The sequence below is a fragment of the Crocuta crocuta genome, unplaced genomic scaffold (assembly GCF_008692635.1).
Source record: "Crocuta crocuta isolate KB4526 unplaced genomic scaffold, BGI_CrCroc_1.0 scaffold190, whole genome shotgun sequence".
NCBI classification, from domain to species: domain Eukaryota; kingdom Metazoa; phylum Chordata; class Mammalia; order Carnivora; family Hyaenidae; genus Crocuta; species Crocuta crocuta.
Genome location: NW_027527955.1, coordinates 9,880,143 through 9,899,064, shown reverse-complemented (window position 1 = coordinate 9,899,064; position 18,922 = coordinate 9,880,143). Strand labels below are relative to the sequence as shown.

Genomic DNA, 18,922 nt, shown 5'->3' with positions numbered 1-18,922 from the left:
CTATTGATTATAATGGGCAAAGCATCCTATAAATAATGATAGGTCTTTAGAGAAGAGTCCTGGGATAATTTCACTGAGGAAAGAAAGGCTTCACTATAGTGTGGTGATAGTTCCAGACTACAATGTTTCCTAGGAATTGGAGAACCAAGTGCCAAAGATTGTTTCCAAGAAATAAATGCCCGTCTTTTCTGGCCCACCTCACCCTTATACAGACACACACATCCACCCCCCCACACACACACACACATACACACATGCACACACACCCTTCATCTTGCATTTAGAATTTAGAATTCAGCCTCATAAATGCAATTCTCTTCTATGGAATGGTCAGTTTCATCTAAAGAGAAGCAATATACCTTTCATCATTATATCCTGGAATAAATTTTTTGAACCAACTAGGATTAGAATATGTGGGAATAAAAAGCTTGGATTACTACTAGCATTTTATTTTTTAATAGCAGATCAACTCTCACAATATAGACCTAGTTTTTAATTCCTTCAGAAAACAAGGTGCATATATACAGTGTACTGCTTTTTTTTTTTCTAAATCTGATGCCATTTCTATTAACATTTTAAGGGAAAAGCATCATTTCAATTTACTTTGGTTCTCAATACAGTCATCATTAAACAACAAGAAATTTGGTTTTTCCTAGCATGTTCAGATCACTGTTGCAAATAAAAGTTAGCTTCTCTTTTCCCAGCTCTAAGTATTTAGGGAAACCTGCCAGTATATCCACTCCCTCCTTTTTTTCACAAGAATTTCTGACTTCAATTGGCATATTTAGAAACAGTAAGAAGAGCTACATGTTTCCACATGAGACTTTAATAATACTGTACTTTGTATTTACATATCATATATCCTTGGTACTTCATAGCTCATTATCATTGTAAATTTACAAATCAGTATATGAAAGCACAAACTTTAGAAGCAACTCTTTTCCTGTCCAACAGTAAGTTATTAATGCCAGGATTGGAACTCATAATTACTGACACATGTAGTCCTACAACATCTAAAGATCATTTTCATAACATAAAATGAAGTGCTCAGTAAGTAGAACATATCGATTATCAAATATCCTATTTATTCAAGATAATTTTAAGCACCATGAAGCTTTAATCATATAACTGTATATAAATAACCATATTAAATAACCATATTAAACCTCATAGGCCTACATTAATATAAGTATAATGTATCATTGATCAAAAGTAATCCTTAATATGAATTAGTAAATATATACATATATAATCCAGGCAGTTCCACAAAGTGGAATATATTTCTATCAAAAAGTAAGCAAATATAACAACATACTTAAAAATGGGAACTACTGCTTTAAAAAACATTCACCAACATGCTATGATTCTGAAGGGTACAGATGCCACTGGTCAGACTGTTATATATTTCATCACATCTCTCCTTACTGGGAATAAAAGCATCCACTGTCTGCTGATTCAATTCGGCATGTCAGGTACCCAGTTCTCTTAGCAGTACTGGCTGTGATTTTAATTCTGGTGTCTTGAACATTCATATGTCTGGGAGATTCTGTAAGATCTGTCTCAAAGAAGCACAGGCTACCATATGGGCATCTGAAGAAGGATTAGCAAGTGACTGAATCAGCTTCTTGACTATCGTCTTCAAACACTGGTGGGCAGCATTCAAATCTCTGTCAAACTGTTGTCCTTGAATTTGTAGAGCCAAATGACTGCAGATGTTTCTAAACTCAACACTATCCTGAAATAAATAGCAAACACAAACAATTAGATAGGTTATGGGGACATTTGTTATGTTTTGCGTACCTAGCCTCCATTCCCATCTCTTCTCATCACGGGACCTCAATTTTTCTCTCAGAGAACCTCTCTCTTCCATTTTCAGCCTATGTGGTTTGACCAAAGCTGACCCCAACTCTAAAACTCCAGGGACCGGGCCAGTCAGAGACCACTACCCCTCAGCCACTTGGAATGGTCAGGAATGGGCAGGTCAAACACAGACCAAAAGCCACAGTTCCAGAAAGTCTGTTAGATTGGGAAAGAGAAGCTCTCTTGAACTGGGACTTTTGGAAAGCATCTTGTCACCCTAAGGGGAGAATCCAAGTGAGAATGAAGCCAGCAGAGAAGAAAGTAGAACCAAGGGATTAAAGGAGATTGATTCTAATTACATTTTCTGAGCATATTGATCCAGCTATACTTGAACAATAAACCCCAGGATTTTTTGGGTATCTGAGTCAATAAATACGCCTTTTTTACCTAAGCCATTTGGAGTTTAGTTCCTGCTATTTGTTCCTAACCAAGCTCTGAAGAATATACAAGTAGCCTTTGTTTCTGTTATTCCATATTCACTGTCTTCAAAGTTCCAATACAAATTTTGGTACTTGATAACAAATCTCAAATTTCCAATGCAAATTTAGAAAGAATAGTTCCTAGTAGTTAAAAAGAATGAAGTAACTAAATAGATTTTTAATCCCCAAATGTTTTATATTCTAAAATCCATTATATAGAAATAGTATACTAAAATTATCCCAATAAATAAACAAATAAAATTATTTCATATCAGAGATAATGTTGAATATATAATTTATTTTAAATACATGTAATTGACTCTCCACAGGCCTCTGGTTCTGGTAACATGGCACACTTAATTTCCCCAAAACCTTTTGCTACTGAATTCTAAATAAAATAGAACAAACACCCTGTCTGATATTGCAAGAAAGCAATGGAGATTCCTAAGGGCCAAAGATAAAGGAAGAGTAGGTTATTTTAGCTGTGCATCAATTCTCATCAAAAAAAGAAAATTGGTCTCAACTAGGTTTGGGGTAGAGGATAAAGTTGCCCCCAAAATGCATAACTATTGACCTTTACTACACAGCAGCATAAGTTTAGAGCTGCCCTCTATACAATACACATATGCTGAGAACACTCACGCTAAGAAATTAACTTAAAAATTGGAACTGGGTTGAAATATCCACGGACACACAGTAAAAGCAAACAAGAGCCTTTTCCATGGGCACATGTCTACAACCCATGCCTGCCAGCAGTATTCTCATAAAGCTCTGTCAAAGACAAACTCAGAATATGAAATTTAGAATATAGTCCACCATGATAAAGCAGACACCAATGCAGGGAAAGATTAAACTCCAAGTATCTTAGCTAGAAACTATAAAATATGTTTAAAGTGAATAAAAATAAAAAAGAATAAACCAAAACTATTTTAAGTAAAAACAGGCTTGGAAAAGAACCAAATGTCATTTCTAGAATGACAACTATCGTGACAAATTAAAAACTCAGTAGACAATTTATACACCTGAATAAATACCTTAGGAAGTGAGGAATAGTAAACTGGATGATGGGATGATGAACATGAGAAAATTACTCATAATGTAAGATATTAAAAAAGTCAGGCATGGGAAATATGAATGGGAAGTTAAGCAACATGGATGACAGAATGATGGAGCCCATCAGATATACTTCCAGGAGATACAAGAAAGAAGCTGGGGGAGAGATGGGGAAGCTATATTCAAAGAGGATAATGGATTAAGAATTATTCAAAATGGATCCAAAACATGAATCCAAGTTCATGAACACAGATTCAAGAAGTAAAATAATCCTGGAGCAGAATAAGTTAAATGAGATTCAAATATAAACTTCTTAAGGCAGAACTACTATTAAAAGCAACCAGAGAGAAAAAGACTGATGGCTTTCAGGAGATGACAAGACAGAAGCCAACTAGTGAGCTACAACCACTGAAGACAGAAAAGAATGGGATAATTTTTCGAATAACTGTCAACATAGAGGGTTTTTTTAATCCAAATAAACTAATATTTAACCATCAGGGCAAAATAAATATGCCTTCATTTAATAGGACAACAAGAGTTACCCTACTGTGATATTTTCCTAGAGATCTAATTCAGAAAGGGGAGATTTAATTCAAAAGGAAAGAATGAGATCTAAGAAGCAACAATGAACAAAGGAACTTGAAAATATGATGCAAGTCTAAAGAACTGATTAGACAATTAACAACGAACTTGGGGCTCACAAAAGCAAGATGCTTCTAAAATGCTGAATAGGAGTAGCATGTTGAATGGAGTGGCATTTGAGGCTTTTTTGCACGTATTCAGAGAAAGGTGGCAAAATTGATAAATTTCAGACTTATCACGTATGCATGTGGGAAATGTCAGTGCTATCATTAAAGTACAGAAATAACACATAAAAGTTCAAAATCAGCAGACAGAAGAGGTATATTAAAACTTAACTGATCCTATCATTAGAACGGAAAAATGAAGAAATATACAAACATAAATCGAGCTGAATAGAAAGCATCAAATAAGCCACCTTTTGAAATACCAGACTGGATTTCAAATTGGTAACTTTATTTACCAGATTGGATTTAAAAAATCTATTCATATGTTCTTTATAAGAAACACATTTAAAACTAAAAATACCTAAATACTTAAAGTAAATGGATGCTAAATTATATACAAAGCAAACAGAGCCAAAAGGAAGCCAGAAAAATCATTATTGGGGATAAAATAAACTACAATTAATAAAAGAAACTATTTCCCAAGAAGTTATAATAGCTTTTTACTTGTGTGTGCCTAAGATGATAATGTCAATTTACATTCAACCCACAAACATAAAAGCTGATTTTTACCCAGCTTCCTCAGAAACTAATAAATCAAATAACAAAACAATCAGCCTTGAAAGAAAAGATTGAAACACTAATCACAAGCTTGATCCAATAAAGACAAGCAGATACACATTATTCTCAAAGATATATGGAATATTTATGAAAGCTGATTATAGTAGGCCAAAAGCAAAATTTCAATGAATATCTAGAAGTCTATATCATACAAATCACAACACAAATAAACGAGAAATCAGTAACATAATCTTCCCAGTACATATATGACTTAAAAATTGACTTCTAAATAATTCATGGATCAGTTAAAAAATAATTGAAATTTTTAAATGCTTTACACTGAACAATTATGGAAATAGTAGATCACAAATTTGTGGGATCCAGTTCATTGAGAAATACATACACCTAATGCTATAGGTAAGTAAAGAATAATCACTAAAAACCATGAGCTAAGGATTAAACTCAGTAATTTAGGAAAAGAAAAAAAAATACAGTTAATCCAAAGGAAAATGAAAGAAAACTAAAAGCTAAAACTAAAGTTTGGAACTAGAGTTTTCTTCCAAATTGCGTATAGAAAGAAAAGTTATTCTTCTCCCTAACAAAAATGCCTTCACTTGGGTTAGAAGGACCTGGGTTTCTGGCATAGTGTTTATTAGAGAACATCTTCTGGGAAACCAAACAAAAACAAACATTCATCTATTCAATTCAGCAAACAATGGCAGCAGGACCCCAGTGTGAGTTAGGTGCTGGGATAAAGATAAACACAACACGCCATGGTTCCTTACTCAACTACTCACAGGCTACCTTGCTTCTTGTTTTTAACTCCTCTTTAAAGCATTCTTGCTTCCCTGCCTTTGTGTGTTGTTCATTTCTGCTCAGAAGGTATCAAGGGGCTACTTAGATAATCTGCCCCCTAGTTTATGAGCAACCTATACTCCTGGAGCATATTGCTTGAGAATGGGAAAGTAGAGGGGGGAAAATGCCTCTGGACTACTTCCCCTAGATCCACATCAAGGAAAATTGTCCGCTTGCTTTATAGAAGTAATCCAACTCTAAGTACAAAGTGGAAGGATCAAAGACAACATGCAAAGGGAAATTCAAAATTGAAGGAACCACCGAAATGTGTGCTGACGTGTGCCTATTAGCCAGTCTGCAAAGGCATTCATCACCCAAATAAGATTAAAATGCCTTTAAAAATATGTTTGTGGGCCTAAAATCTGAAGTCAATTTCACATTTGCTGTAAAGAATCAAAGAAGGCATCGTTTGGGGAAAGTATACATATAATAAAATTCCACTGCTGGACTGTACTGGTCCCTGAGGCCCTGGGTAAACTTCAAATCTCTGGCAAGGTCTGCAAAGTCTCTTTATTTTACTCTTTTAGTACAGTATTTCTTTTTTTTACTTTTTTTTTTTAATTTTTTTTTTTTCTAGGAGAGAGAGAGAGAGACAGCGTGAGCAGGGGAGGGTCAGAGAGAGAGGGAGTCACAGACTGAAACAGGCTCCAGGCTCTGAGCTGGCAGTCAGCACAGAACCCGACGTGGGGCTCAAACCCACGAACCGCGAGATCATGACCTAAGCGAAAGTCGGACGCTTAACCGACTAAGCCACCCAGGCGCCCCCAGTATTTCTTTTTAATCCTTTCTCAAATATATTCACAGTCAAAGAAAACAAATTAATAGGCATAGGCTTTCCATGGGACTCTTAAGCCAGGGGATGGAAAAATGGAACAGGTGGTTGCTTCTCTTCCTTTCTGAAGGATTTGAAGGCCAACTGTGGATCCAATAATCATGGCCTCCAACTAAAGCTCTACTGATTCTGTTGCACAGGCGGGAGCCAAAAACTCACAGCATAGAGGCAATGGAATGTTGAATGGCTCATGGGCTTTCAGTAGAAAATCACATCATCAGTATTCATGATGATTTCATGTATGGTGCTTTCCATTCAATGACAGAGCACATCCTCCCGGCAGCCTTTATTTGACAAGCCCCAGATGCTTCCAGAAATGATGTAATGTCGTACGTGAGGTTTTGAGCATGTTGCCAGCATTAGAACACTGTGAGCAATATAAAAGCAGGTTTTGGAGTTTCTAAAGCCTTGTGTAATTTCAGACTCTGGATGTGAAATGTATTGATTGCTACAGTGGTCTACATTGATAGCCAGCATCTACATGTTATAGTGACTCAACTGAAGCAATGGCCTCAGCCTGTTTGACTCTGTTAATAAAACAGTTAAATCTATGTAAAATGTGTAAAGTCTCCACTATATGATTGACCTCACTGGGTAAAAACATCAGTAAGAGATGGGTACCTAGTCTCTAAAGAGCTTCTAACCTACTAGAAGGATTGAGACACATAGAGCATATATCCAAACGTCTAGGGCAATGGGGATGAGGACTATGGTAAAAACACACAAACCCAATCCTACAGAAGAACACACATTTGTAGACTCATAATCCAAGGACTGCAGAGGGTTCATACAAAGCTCATTCTGATGTGTGAGTCCTCTCTATAGCATACCTGGTGTCCCACTGCTTGTCACACTGGAGAAACCCATGTGCTTACAAGGCAACCCACGGCTCTAATTTTCAGAACATTTTTTCTTAATTCTTAGCCAAAATCTGCCCCATAGTAGGCAGAATATTGGCCTCCCAAAGATGTCAATGTCCTAATCCTTAAAACCTGTGAGCATGTTACCCTATGTGGCAAAAGGGACTTCACAGGTATTATTTAGGATGGGCCAGCCCCCAGGCACCTACATAGACATCTGGGATGCAGGTTTATTCCTTCATGAGCACTGGACTTGCCAGCAGAGCCCTGGTTCTGTCCCTTTGATTAGCCATCTGTGGAGAAGACATTTTATCTATGAAATAGTCAGTATTCTAATCTGTAAAATGGAAACTGCTACCATATGGAGAGACTGTGAAGGTCAAATGAGCTTATGGTCATGGAAACTCTGAATTTATAAGGCACTCCATCAGTCTAAGGTTGTGCATAAAGTACTCTGCTAGATGGGAAGATCAGCAAGAAGGACGGAGGGGAATGAAGGACAGCAAAGAACAGAAAAATATGTTCTATAGAAGCTGGGAATCTAATTGGTGAGAGGAAACGACTTAAACCGCTCAGTAGAGATGTCACACAGAGTAAGATTAAGGCTCAAAAAGAGTGGTAGAGCTTACCTCATATCCATTAGGATGACTGTCAAAAAACCCTGAAAATAACAAGTGTTGGTGAGGATGTGGAGAAACTGGCATGTGTGTGCACTCATGGTGGGAATGCAAAATCACCAAGCCACTCTGAAAAATAGTATGGAGGTTCCTCAAAAAAGTTAAACATGGAATTACCTATGATCCAGTGATTCCACTTATTGAATATACAAGTATAGCCAAAAAGATCTCAAAGAGATATTTGCGCATCCATGTTCACAGCAGCATTTTCCACAACAGCTAAGAAGGGGAAGCAGATCAAGTGTCTATTGACAAATCAATGGAGAAACAAACTGTTGTATATACATAGAATGAAATACTATTTAGCCTTTAAAAGGAAGGATATTCTGATATGTGCTACGACATGAATGAGCCTGGATAACATTATGTTAAGTGAAATAAGCCAGACACTAAATGATAAATACCGTATGATTCCACTTACATGCGGTACTTAGAGTCAAAGTCACAGAAACAGAAAGAATCAGAGATGCTAGGCTGAGGGAGGGAGAAATGGGGATTTGTTGTTTATATTTAAAAAATGTTTTTAAATGTTTATATATTTTTGAGAGACAGAGAGACAGAGCAGGAGCAGGAGACGGGCAGAGAGAGAGGGAGACACAGAATCCGAAGCAGGCTCCAGGCTCTGAGCTGTCAGCACAGAGCCCAACACGAGGCTTAAAACCACAAACTGTGAGATCCTGACCTGAGTGGAAGTTGGAGGCTTAACCAACGGAGCCACCTAGGCACCCCTAGGGATTTGTTGTTTAATGTGTATAGAATTTCAGATTTACAAGATGAAAAAATTATGGAGATTAGTTGCACAACAATGTGAATGCTCTCAATACTGCTGAACCATACACTTAAAGTAGTAAATTTTATGTTATGCCCTTGTTTTTACCACAATAATTTTTTTTTTACAAATAGTTTATTGTCAAATTAGTTTCCACATAACACTCAGTGCTCATCCCCACAAGTGCCCTCCTCCATGCCCATCCCTCCTCCCCCCCACACAACCATCAGTCCTCAGTTTTTGTCAGCATTCAAGAGTCTCTCATGGTTTACCTCTCTCCCCTTCCCCCACCATTTCCCCCCTTCTTCTTCCCCTTGTTCCTCCGTCAAGTTCCTCCTAATCCTCCTATACGTTTGCCACAATAATTTTTTTAAGATCATCAGAGTCCTTCCAGCCCTTGCAGAAGGAATGAGGCATCAGAGAAGCAGTGGGAAGACTGTACCAATGTTAGGAGACAGGTGATGCTACGGAAAGTCATATTTGCCTCCCAGGGAAAAGACGCCCCCGCAGTTAGAATGAATACCACAAGCTACGGCTTAAAGTCAAGTAGGGGCTGGGATGGGGAAGGGGCCAGTCTGAAAAGAACAGAGCTTTGTGCTTGGAACCAAGACACAAACTAGTGTGTGAGCCTTGAGTGCCACAGTTCAGTCTCTGGACTCTTCCAAGCTTGGGCATAAGCTGGTAAACCAGAGTTTGAAGAACATCAGTCTGGCCTAACCCACTAGATGCAGGATCCAAAGCCAGGCTCCTGACACACCCTTGTCTCACTCAATCCTTACAACATGTTGTCCGTGGATGACAGTGGTTTAGAGAAATTAGGCAACATACCCAAGTCGCACAGCAAATGAGTGGCAGAGCTTGAATCAACCTCTCTTCCCAAACTTTGATGTTCATCAAAGACCCGCCCCAAATCAGAAATCAGGTTGGGTACAGCAGTGACTCGCAGAGCAGAGCTCACTTTCCAGCAGAAGAGGGTGGGGAGCTGGGTCCAGAGAGCCGTAGACACGGTGGCAGGGTGAGCAGGGATACCGTGAAAGCACACAACAGAGCCACCAAACTAGCTTCGGGGTTTGACCAACAATGTCTACAAGGGACTGTTTCTTCTTTGGCCACAGTCACACTATTTTTCTTAAGGCTGAGTGTTGTGAAGCTCAAGTTGGCATTGGTCACATCCGAATTGAAAATTGGTCCATTGGCCTATCCCTCCTCCCTGCAACATAATTGAGAAGGTTTGGCTGTCTGGAAGATGTTCAAGACATGGAACCTTCTACAACCCATGGAAAGCCAGCCCCTACCTAATCAGAAACCTCCTCGCTGGAGCTCGCTTTTCCTCTTCTCTGCCCTCTCCTAAAGGGAGGTCTCTTACAAAAACTGCCCACTTGCACTTTTCTGCATTCTGCATTGTATTTATTAGGAATGCGCACATCTGGAATCTTTGAGCAACTGGAAATGCACCTGCAAAGTCCAAAAGGGAAGAAAAGCTAGGCCTTTTTTTTAGCTTCTTACTGAAAATAAACACTCCCATCAAAACTGAAGGCTTGAAAGCAGAAAGAATCTGGCAGCAGCAGTCAGTTTCAAAGTTTGTTTTCTGAAGCCAACACCAACGGATAATAAAGTCAAAAACACAATATGATTCTACAGGCTCTACAATTCAGATGACATTTAAGCAATCCATGAGGAAGATTTTTGGCCTTTTCCCACCTTCAAAATCACTTCTAGATCTACCGAAACTATAAGTCAGTTCATATAGTCTTAGCCACCGGCTTTAAAATAAGTTGGTTCTTTTCAAAACAGCCACATTTTAAGCCATATTCTCTTACAAGGGCCTCTGAAAACTTGTTTCTTTTCACATTTTCCTTTCTTGCTCACCCTGAACCTGATGCCCTCTATGGAGAGGACTCAAGAAAGAGCTTTTCCCAGCTTTCTGTGATGAAGCCTGACCTTAATGAACTTCAGCTTGGCCAGCAGACCACTCTCCACTAAAGCAGCACAAACCCCCTCCCCAGACCCATCACAACCTTCGGCACTGGACGTGTACGTAAAATGGGAAAGCCGTTTCTCTATTTAGAGGCATGTTGTGAAAACCACACTATCAGAAACAGTATACTACAAATTGCCCCTTGGTTGATCAACATGTGGCTATGAACTACAGATTCACAGTGCCCAGACCAGCCACTGGTTGTCTGAACCCCAGGTCAATCTCAAATAGATACACAACTGTGTGTTAATAAAACACTCAGTGAAGAACCAAAGTATCTGCCAGTCACCATAAAAAGTCTATTGTCCACAGGAAATTAAACATTTTTATGTGCGGTGTACCCAATTTAAACACTCAAAAGTCACTAAGATTCCTTATGCATTTGCTTGGGGTATGGTACCATTTTCATTAGAAAAGTCCAGTTGAAAGTACTTTGTGATGGCTACAAGCACTTGAGTCAGGTATATTCACAAGGCAAACCCCAAAACCGTAAAATAAAGCACGGCAGCATTTCCACCAAGATGTTATACATAAGTAGTTTTTGTTTTTGGCCTTCCTGCCCTATCTTTCCCCAAGTTTTCATTTTGGAAAGCATAAATGTCCTGATTTTCCTATCGTTCACATTATGAGCAATGACGAAGCTATAGTTAAGCTACTTGCAGAGGAATCACTGGGCCTTTTTGTCACAGAAAAGCATGACTTTATCCCCAATGAAGAGCAATTCCTTGGCTATGCTACTAATCCTATAACCTTGAGCATTTATTTCTTCCACAGTATGTTAGTAATTTTTAAAGGCAAAGTTCCCACATTTGCAGAAACTGGCTTCACAACTCATGTTAATGAGGGGAAAAGCACTCATCATCAATGTCTTCCTCTGAATGACCCAACACTCACACTTGCAGTTTGCAAAGAACATTAGCAGGGACCATGAAGCCAAAGCCAATGGTTTTATAACCAGCACGCTTGGTATGTAGAATGAGAAAACCAGCAAAGACTATTGAACCTGAGGGAATAACTCGTAGTGGAATTAGCTCATTGAAATAAGTGAACCCACAAGCAAGATTTGTGTAAGTTTATTTCAAGAGAGAGAGCACAAGTGGGGGAGGAACAGTGAGACAGAGAGAGAGAGAGAGAGACAGACAGACAGACAGAGAATCCCAAGCAGGCTCACAGTGTCAGTCCAAAGCCCGGTGTGGGTCTTGAACTCATGAACCATGAGATCATGACCTGAGTGGAAATCAAAGAGTTGGACGCTTAACTGACTGAGCCACCCAGATGCCCCCCTACAGGCAAGTTTAATCTATAATAGCCGGAAAATTCTCCTGCCTCTGAAAGTTGGCATCAGCCATAGTTTCCATGAAACCTGCTCCAAGCAGAACTCTTGGAAACTGTAAATGTTTTTAACTCCTCAAAGAAGACAGACAAAACTCAATCAGAGTGACTTCATAATTAGCTTGGTTAATGGTGCCTATGTGAGTTGGTCATTTTCAGCAGCTCTTAAAATCCCAGACTGGCTTCCTCCTGGTGCTCTGCATGTTTCCATGTCCCATTTGAGTGGTGAGTGCCTAAAACATCCTGGATAGTTATTACTTGATAGTTATTACAACCGTTGGCCTGGTGCTTTTTGTCACTGTGTAAAGTGGTCATCATATAAAGAGACACACAAATGACCTAGTATAATAGACTAAATTGTGTCCTCCCACAAAAAAAAATTGTATGTTGAAATGTAACCTCTAGTGTGACTGTATTGGAAATAGGACCTAGAGGGAGGTATTAAGGTTATGTAAGGTCATAAGGGTGAAGTCCTGATCTGATAGGATTGGTGTCNCCCCCCCCCCTCTCTCCTCTCTCTCTCTATCTCTCCCTGCATATAGAGAGGAAAAGCCATTCATGACATAGCAGGCAGTCTACAAGCCAAATTTGCTTGCACCTTGATCTTCAGTTTTCCAGCCTTCAGAACATTGAGGAAAGCCACCCAGTCTATGGCATTTTGTTACAGCAGCCCATACTAACTAAGACACCCAGTCTACAAGGTGACTGTTGCCGTCCAAGCAGTGTGCAGTGCACGGCACATACGACCATGCCCTGTCAACTATAGACACTCATGCACTTGATTTCAGCATGATGTTCATAGCCCCTCTATAAGCTAGCACTGTGATTTGGTAGAAAAAGTCAGATAAAACCATGTTTGAACCATGGGCTATCTATCACTTCCCAGATACGAGATCTTTAGCAAAATCCTAAATTCCTCTGAACCTCAGTTTCCTCTTGTAATAGATGTTTGCTATCTTGTTAACAGATTTAACAAGACTCAGGACCATGACGGATTTTTTATCCACTATAAAGAATCTCCCTTCATGTATGTTTAGCATGTGTTTGATAATCTCTAAATATTCAAAAAGAATATTAAGTGTTGGTTTCTTTACAGAAAGACTAAAATACTATAAAAATATCCATTAGTATTGTGCTGAGAGTTTCTCTGCCTTCAACCCTAAAAATTTCACTTCCTTAATCCTCAGTGTTTTGATCAGGAAGTCATTCACTTGATAAAATCTCTACATTAGTGATCAGGCATGGGCTAAAGGTGACCTGGGGATAGTGGAGGCTTCTTAAAAGTCTCCTTCGGTCATCCTAGCTCGGCTTCTGTCAACACTCTCAGGAAAGTAAATATATGGGTCTGATCCATGATGGATCCATGGGTCAGATCCATCAATATAAAAACTGCAACGCAAAATAATAGTAGTCAAGAGCATGAGGCATCAACTTGTTAATAATAATAATAGCTCAAAGGTATTGAGACTTTGTATGCTCAGCCACTAGCTAAGACTTCATGTGCATTAACCTAATAACCCAGTTAGTTTGATACCTCTATTCCCACTTTACAGGCAAGAAAACTGAAGCACAAGAAGGCTAACTTGCCCAAGGGCCTACAGCAGGCAGTGGCATAGTAGGTTTGAAATGCTCTGCAGGACCCTAACACTGAGCTGTGTTGCACTGTCTCTGCTTTGGGTCCCTAATGCCTATCATCTGGGCTGTGGGCTTCAGTTCCAGTGACTCCTCCTCCTCTCTGTAGCGAGTAACACTGTGAAAGAGACCTGATACTGGAGACCTTTCCACACACTTCCAAGTGATACACAAGTGTTACTTCCATTAGTACAAATCCTCCTGAAATTACTCTGTGTAGAACATCAATCCACATGTCCTTAATTTAAAAACATAGACAACATGAAAGGAATTGGAGAAGATACAAATAAATGAAAATATATGTACCATATTTATGGATTGTAATAATCAGTATTGTTAAAATGTCCATACTAACCAAAGCAATCTACAGGCTCAGTGCAATCTTTATCAAAATTCATGGTATCCCTCATAGAACTAGAACAAATAATTCTAAAATTGTGTGGAACTATAAACGACCCTAAACAGCCAAAGCAATACTGAAAAAGAACAAAGCTGGCGGTATTTTGCTCCCTGATTTCAAGATATACTACAAAGCTACAGTAACCACAATATTGGTACAAAAACAGACACACAGATCAATGGAACAGAATTGAGAGCTAGAAATAAATCCACACATATATGGGCAATTCATCTACGACAAAGGAGCCTATAACAATGGAGAAAGGACAGTCTCTTCCATAAATGGTAATGAGAACCCTGGAGAGCCACAGGCAAAAGAATGAAACTAGACCACTCTTTTACATTATGCACAAAAATTAACTCAAAATGGAGTAAAGACTTGAATGTAAGACCTAAAGCCATAAAATTCCTAAGGGAGAAAAAAACACATAGGCGGTAAGCTCCCTTGACATCAGTCTTAGGGACATCTTTGTGAATCTGACTCCAACAGCAATGGAAACAAACCAAAAATAAACAAATGTGACTATCAAACTAATGAGATTCTCCTCAGCAAAGGAAGCCATCACCACAATGAATGAGCACCCTATTAAATGGGTGAAGATATTTGTAAACCAAACATCTGAGAAGGGGTTAATATCTAAATATACATAAAGAACTCAACAACCAAAAAATAAACTACTGGTTAAAAACTTTGCAGAGCATGTGAATAGACATTTCTCCAAAGAAAACATACAGGTGGCCAGCAGGCACATGAAAAAATGCTCAACATCGTTAATTATTAGAGAAATGCAAATCAGAACAACAGTATCTCCTAACACCTGTTATAATGGCTAGTATCGAAAATGCAAGCAATAGCAAGTGTTGGTGAGAGCATGGGGAAAAGGGACCCTCATGCACTATTAATGGGAATTGGTGTAGCTACTGTGGAAAACGGTACGGAGATTCCTCATAAAATTATGAACAGAAGCCAGCTATCCACTTCTGGGTATTTATCCAAAATATAGGAAAACACTAATTTGAAAAGATATATGCATCCCTGTGTTCACTGCAGCATTATATACAATAGCCAAGATATGGAAACAACCTAAATGTCCATTGACAGATAAATGGATAAAGAGGTGGCTACACACACACATACATACACACAGTGGAATATTACTTAGCCATAAAAAATAATGAAATCTTGCCACTGGCGACAGCATGGATGGATTTAAGGGTATTATGCTAAGTGACCTAAGTCAGACAGAGAAAGACAAATATTGCATGATTTCACTCATATGTGAAATCTAAAAAACAAAACAAAAGGACAAACAAAATAAAGCAAAGCGAAAATCATAGATACAGAGAACAGACTTGTGGTTCCAGAGGGGAAGGAGGTTGGGGGATGGGTCAAATGGGTGAAGGTGGTCAACTGTGTGGTGATGGATTGTGATGAGACTTACGGTGGTGATCACTTTGTAATATATACAGATGTCAAATTATAAAGCTGGGCACCTAAAACTTATATTGCAAAAAAATATATAGAAAGAAAACTCTTCCAAATTATTTGGATTAACACTAGTAATAATGAAGCCAAGTCTGCATAACCAGACCCCTGGAAAGACAAACTACAGTGCCCTTAAGTCCAAGTTCTTTATAATCATTATTCTACAACCAAATGGAGATACTACCTTTTCTCCAGAGAGAACCAGGAGAAATCCCAAGATGCTAGAGCCAGGAGGCAAATCATCCAGAGAAACCTCTCCCTGTTTCTTTCCCTTCGGAAAGTACTGGTTATTCTCAGGAGCCCTAAGAACTCACTACTCCCTTGCAGGTGAACAGCATCCAGTAGTAAGAAAGTTGACAGCTCTGTTCTTAATGAGCACTCAGGCCACTTCCAGAAAGTGGGAGCAACACATGCAGATGTCTGCCTGTTTTCTCATAACGCTGATAAAGGGCTGTGGTTCAAGGAGCAGGTAGGTAAAGGGAGCTTGAGCAGGTTTATGGACTGAGGAACCGGCAGAGTGGCGGCCGCAGAAACTGTATGGAGGAGGAGGGACTTGGCAGATGAAATATTTGCTCTAGCATATAAGAGAAAGATTACTTCGAGAAAGATTATAGGGCAGCCCCACAATGATCCAACCCGACATATCAATAGTGGGAGGTGGAGAAAGCATCATGTACAGTAACAATGTCTATTTGGGTGTATCACATGCCTTATTAGATTTGATTTTAAATCAGTCTTTTACAGTGTACAGCACAACCGAAAATGTAGCAATTTCCCCCCCAAACCCTGGCTTGTAGACCAAGAACAGCAACGCCTGAGAACTGCTCTAAGCTTTCTTCAACCTTCCTTCCTCATCTCCTTCTGCTAGCCTCCCAAGGGGAAGCGAGGGAGCAAAGCTGGAAAGCCAGAAGATCTCAAGACTTGTGACCTTAAACCAATTCAGGTTAGTGAACGACAAGGCGGAGACTGGCCCCCAGGCCGCCCAGGTTTCCACAGCCCCCACTCGGCCTGGGAGGCAGCTGCTGTGCTCCCTGGCTAGACTGACTCCCGGGTGGTGGTGCCGTGAGCGAGCGGAAACGTGCCCTGCAAATGCGAGCTGCGTGACTTAGCAGGAGTTTAGCATTAGTATTCACGCTTCAACACCCGGAACCCGTCCCCGCTCTCAACCCACTTTATGGGAATTTAGGTCGACTCTGTAAGGCCTCTGAACTCCGTGGGGAATTGGATTTATGCAAAAATAATTGTGAGTCTTAAGTGTGAAGGAACTTTAAATAAATCTAGGTGATTCGGTCACACAAAAGGCAGAGGGGACTTAATACGTGTCTTTAAGGCTCCGGAGAAAGGGTTATTAATTTAAAAGGGGGGTGGGGGGCAGGGGGAGCTGTCCTCCATCCCTAGACCGCTGCACATGTGGAAAGGGCCCTCAGCTGGAGCAGGAAGCTGATTTATGTGTGAGAGAGAAAGGAGTTCCAGAGGAAGGTTTTGGCAAGGCCTCCCTGCGTCTCAGCTCCGCAGTCAGGTGGACCCCGGGTGGGCCCTAGTTCCTGGACTCAAGTCCCGGGGGTGTCCCTTCCCCACTCCCTCCCGCCCAGGCGGAATCTGCGCGCAGCTCGGCCTCGCCGTGGGCGGCCCCGCGCGTCCTCCAGCTCCGCAGCCCCGCCCGGCCCGGGGATCCTGCGCCCAAAAGGGGTGCCAGAGGCCAGACTCACCTTCAGATGGATGGCGAAGGACCGCTCCTGCTGCAGGGGTCCCAGCAGCGTCCGCTCCACGCTCACCAGCTCCGAGGTCGAGGCCACCACGCGGGCCAGCGCGCTGCGCATGGCCATCTGGGCCAGGGTGCAGGGCCCGCGGCCCCTGGGGAAGGGCAGCAGCTCCGCGCCCCCCTCGGCGCCTCGCACCGCTTGCGTTTCTGGGGAGCTTATCCGCGCCCCAGATCCCGCGTTCCTGGGCCCCCGCCCCCCGCCCCCATCGTCCCGCCGCGGGCCGGGTCGGGCCCGCCGAGGGCCTGTGCTACGCGCTGGGGCGGCGGACACGTGGTCTGGATCGCGCGGGCTCCCGGGGTCGTTCGGACCGTCCCCCCAGCCCCACTCCTGCTGCAGCAGCTGCAGAGTCTGCAGAGCCACCATTTGGTGGCTGATGGAGGCCACTAAGGGCGCAGGGCTAGCCATCTTCTCTGCCGGCGGCTCGCAGCGCTCCGCGGGCAGGTACAGCCTGAGCGAGAGAGGCGGGGGCGTTTGGTGTCGCCAGGGTCACTTTTCGTAGCCCGCGGCTTGCCGGCTTTCTGGCCTCTCGGGTGTGGGGCCGACCCCGTCCCCGGCCCGCAGTAGGTGACCTGCGCTGGCCCCAGAATTCGCTCAGTCCGAATGGGCGTGTGCAGACCCAAGGCTGCAGGAAGCACTGCTCCCGTGCGCTCGAAAATCAGCCAAATGCTGAGCGCTGGGTTTGCATCGACTCCAGGACTTGGCTGGGAAAAAAAGCGTGCCGCTGGGAGCGGATGCATCTACCTGCAGGGATACCCCGCCCCCATCTCCTTTGAAAGATGCCTGTCAGTGACCATTCGTGCCTTGGGCGCTGAAGGTGACCGCCGATCAGAAGTGCAAGGAGCCAGAGAAAGCAACCAAAGGCTGTGCCTGATCACCCCCACCCCTTTCCCAACCCTAGTAAAATGTTCAGGAACTTTCTGGAGTAGCCATCAAGGCCTTGTGTCCCCCAAACCAAACAAGGGGACTTGTGTATGGGGAAGTTCTGCCCCTCTCTGCCTTGCTCCATGCCACAGGAGCTCAGAGGATCTGACCACTAAAGTCAGGGCGCAGCTGGGAAGCCTGCTCCTGAAGTGACTCGGGAAGACCGGGTATGGTACTGCCCAGATGAGGAGCCTAAATGGCTTTGTGTGAAAGTCCCAGAGGACATGGGCAGGGAGGTTCGAAGCTAAATCCTTTTACGAGCCATGAACCCAGAGACAGCTGTACAAATAGTTGCTGCTTTTAATTAAACTTAACTTCACCGCTTCCTTGACTTAGGAGAAAAGACTGGGACATTTAAGCTTTGGTAGATTGGAAACTATTGGTGTGTGATTACATTTTAGAAAGGAGAAAAAAAGCAACACACATTTGAGGAGAATGGTGTGGAAGAGTGTTACAGAGTAGGTCTCCGCTTTCTTCCTGCATGGGAAACCATTTACATAACTTAGCAGGTAACAAGGGCACATGCCCAATGACAGACACATAGACCCTAGCCCAAGGGAGGAAGGGGGGTGGAGGGCAGTCATCAGACTTAGGGGTGGGATTCAGGGTCCTTTAAGGTTTCTTCAACTCTGGGATAACATGACCGCATATAATCCTCCCAACTCTCCAGTGAAGTTTCCTTCTAGTTCTCAGTGTTTTCTTCGCCTATGAAAACAAATCTGAATGCCAAGGTAAAGAAAACCTTTCTTAAACAAAAACGAGCATGTTCACACTAATTATAA

The 18,922-nt window shown here is 41.6% G+C and overlaps 1 protein-coding gene across 1 annotated transcript; it reads right to left on the bottom strand.

The window, feature by feature from the left end:
• Positions 1–1,258: 1,258 nt before the first annotated feature.
• On the bottom strand, positions 1,259–17,719 carry DLEU7 (deleted in lymphocytic leukemia 7). Its single transcript, XM_077752671.1, has 2 exons — positions 17,166–17,719; positions 1,259–1,735 (listed from the first exon to the last, which is right to left on the bottom strand). The coding sequence occupies exons 1-2, from the start codon at positions 17,622–17,624 to the stop codon at positions 1,529–1,531; spliced, it is 666 nt and encodes a 221-aa protein (XP_077608797.1). The 5' UTR covers positions 17,625–17,719; the 3' UTR covers positions 1,259–1,528.
• Between the last annotated feature and the right edge of the window lie 1,203 nt (positions 17,720–18,922).

Coding starts and splice junctions, on each gene's coding strand:
- DLEU7 (XM_077752671.1), bottom strand. CDS start 17,624: ATGGCTAGCCCTGCGCCCTTAGTGGCCTCCATCAGCCACCAAATGGTG. Junction 1,736..17,165: donor CCTTCGCCATCCATCTGAAG/GTGAGTCTGGCC, acceptor TATTTATTTCAG/GATAGTGTTGAGTTTAGAAA.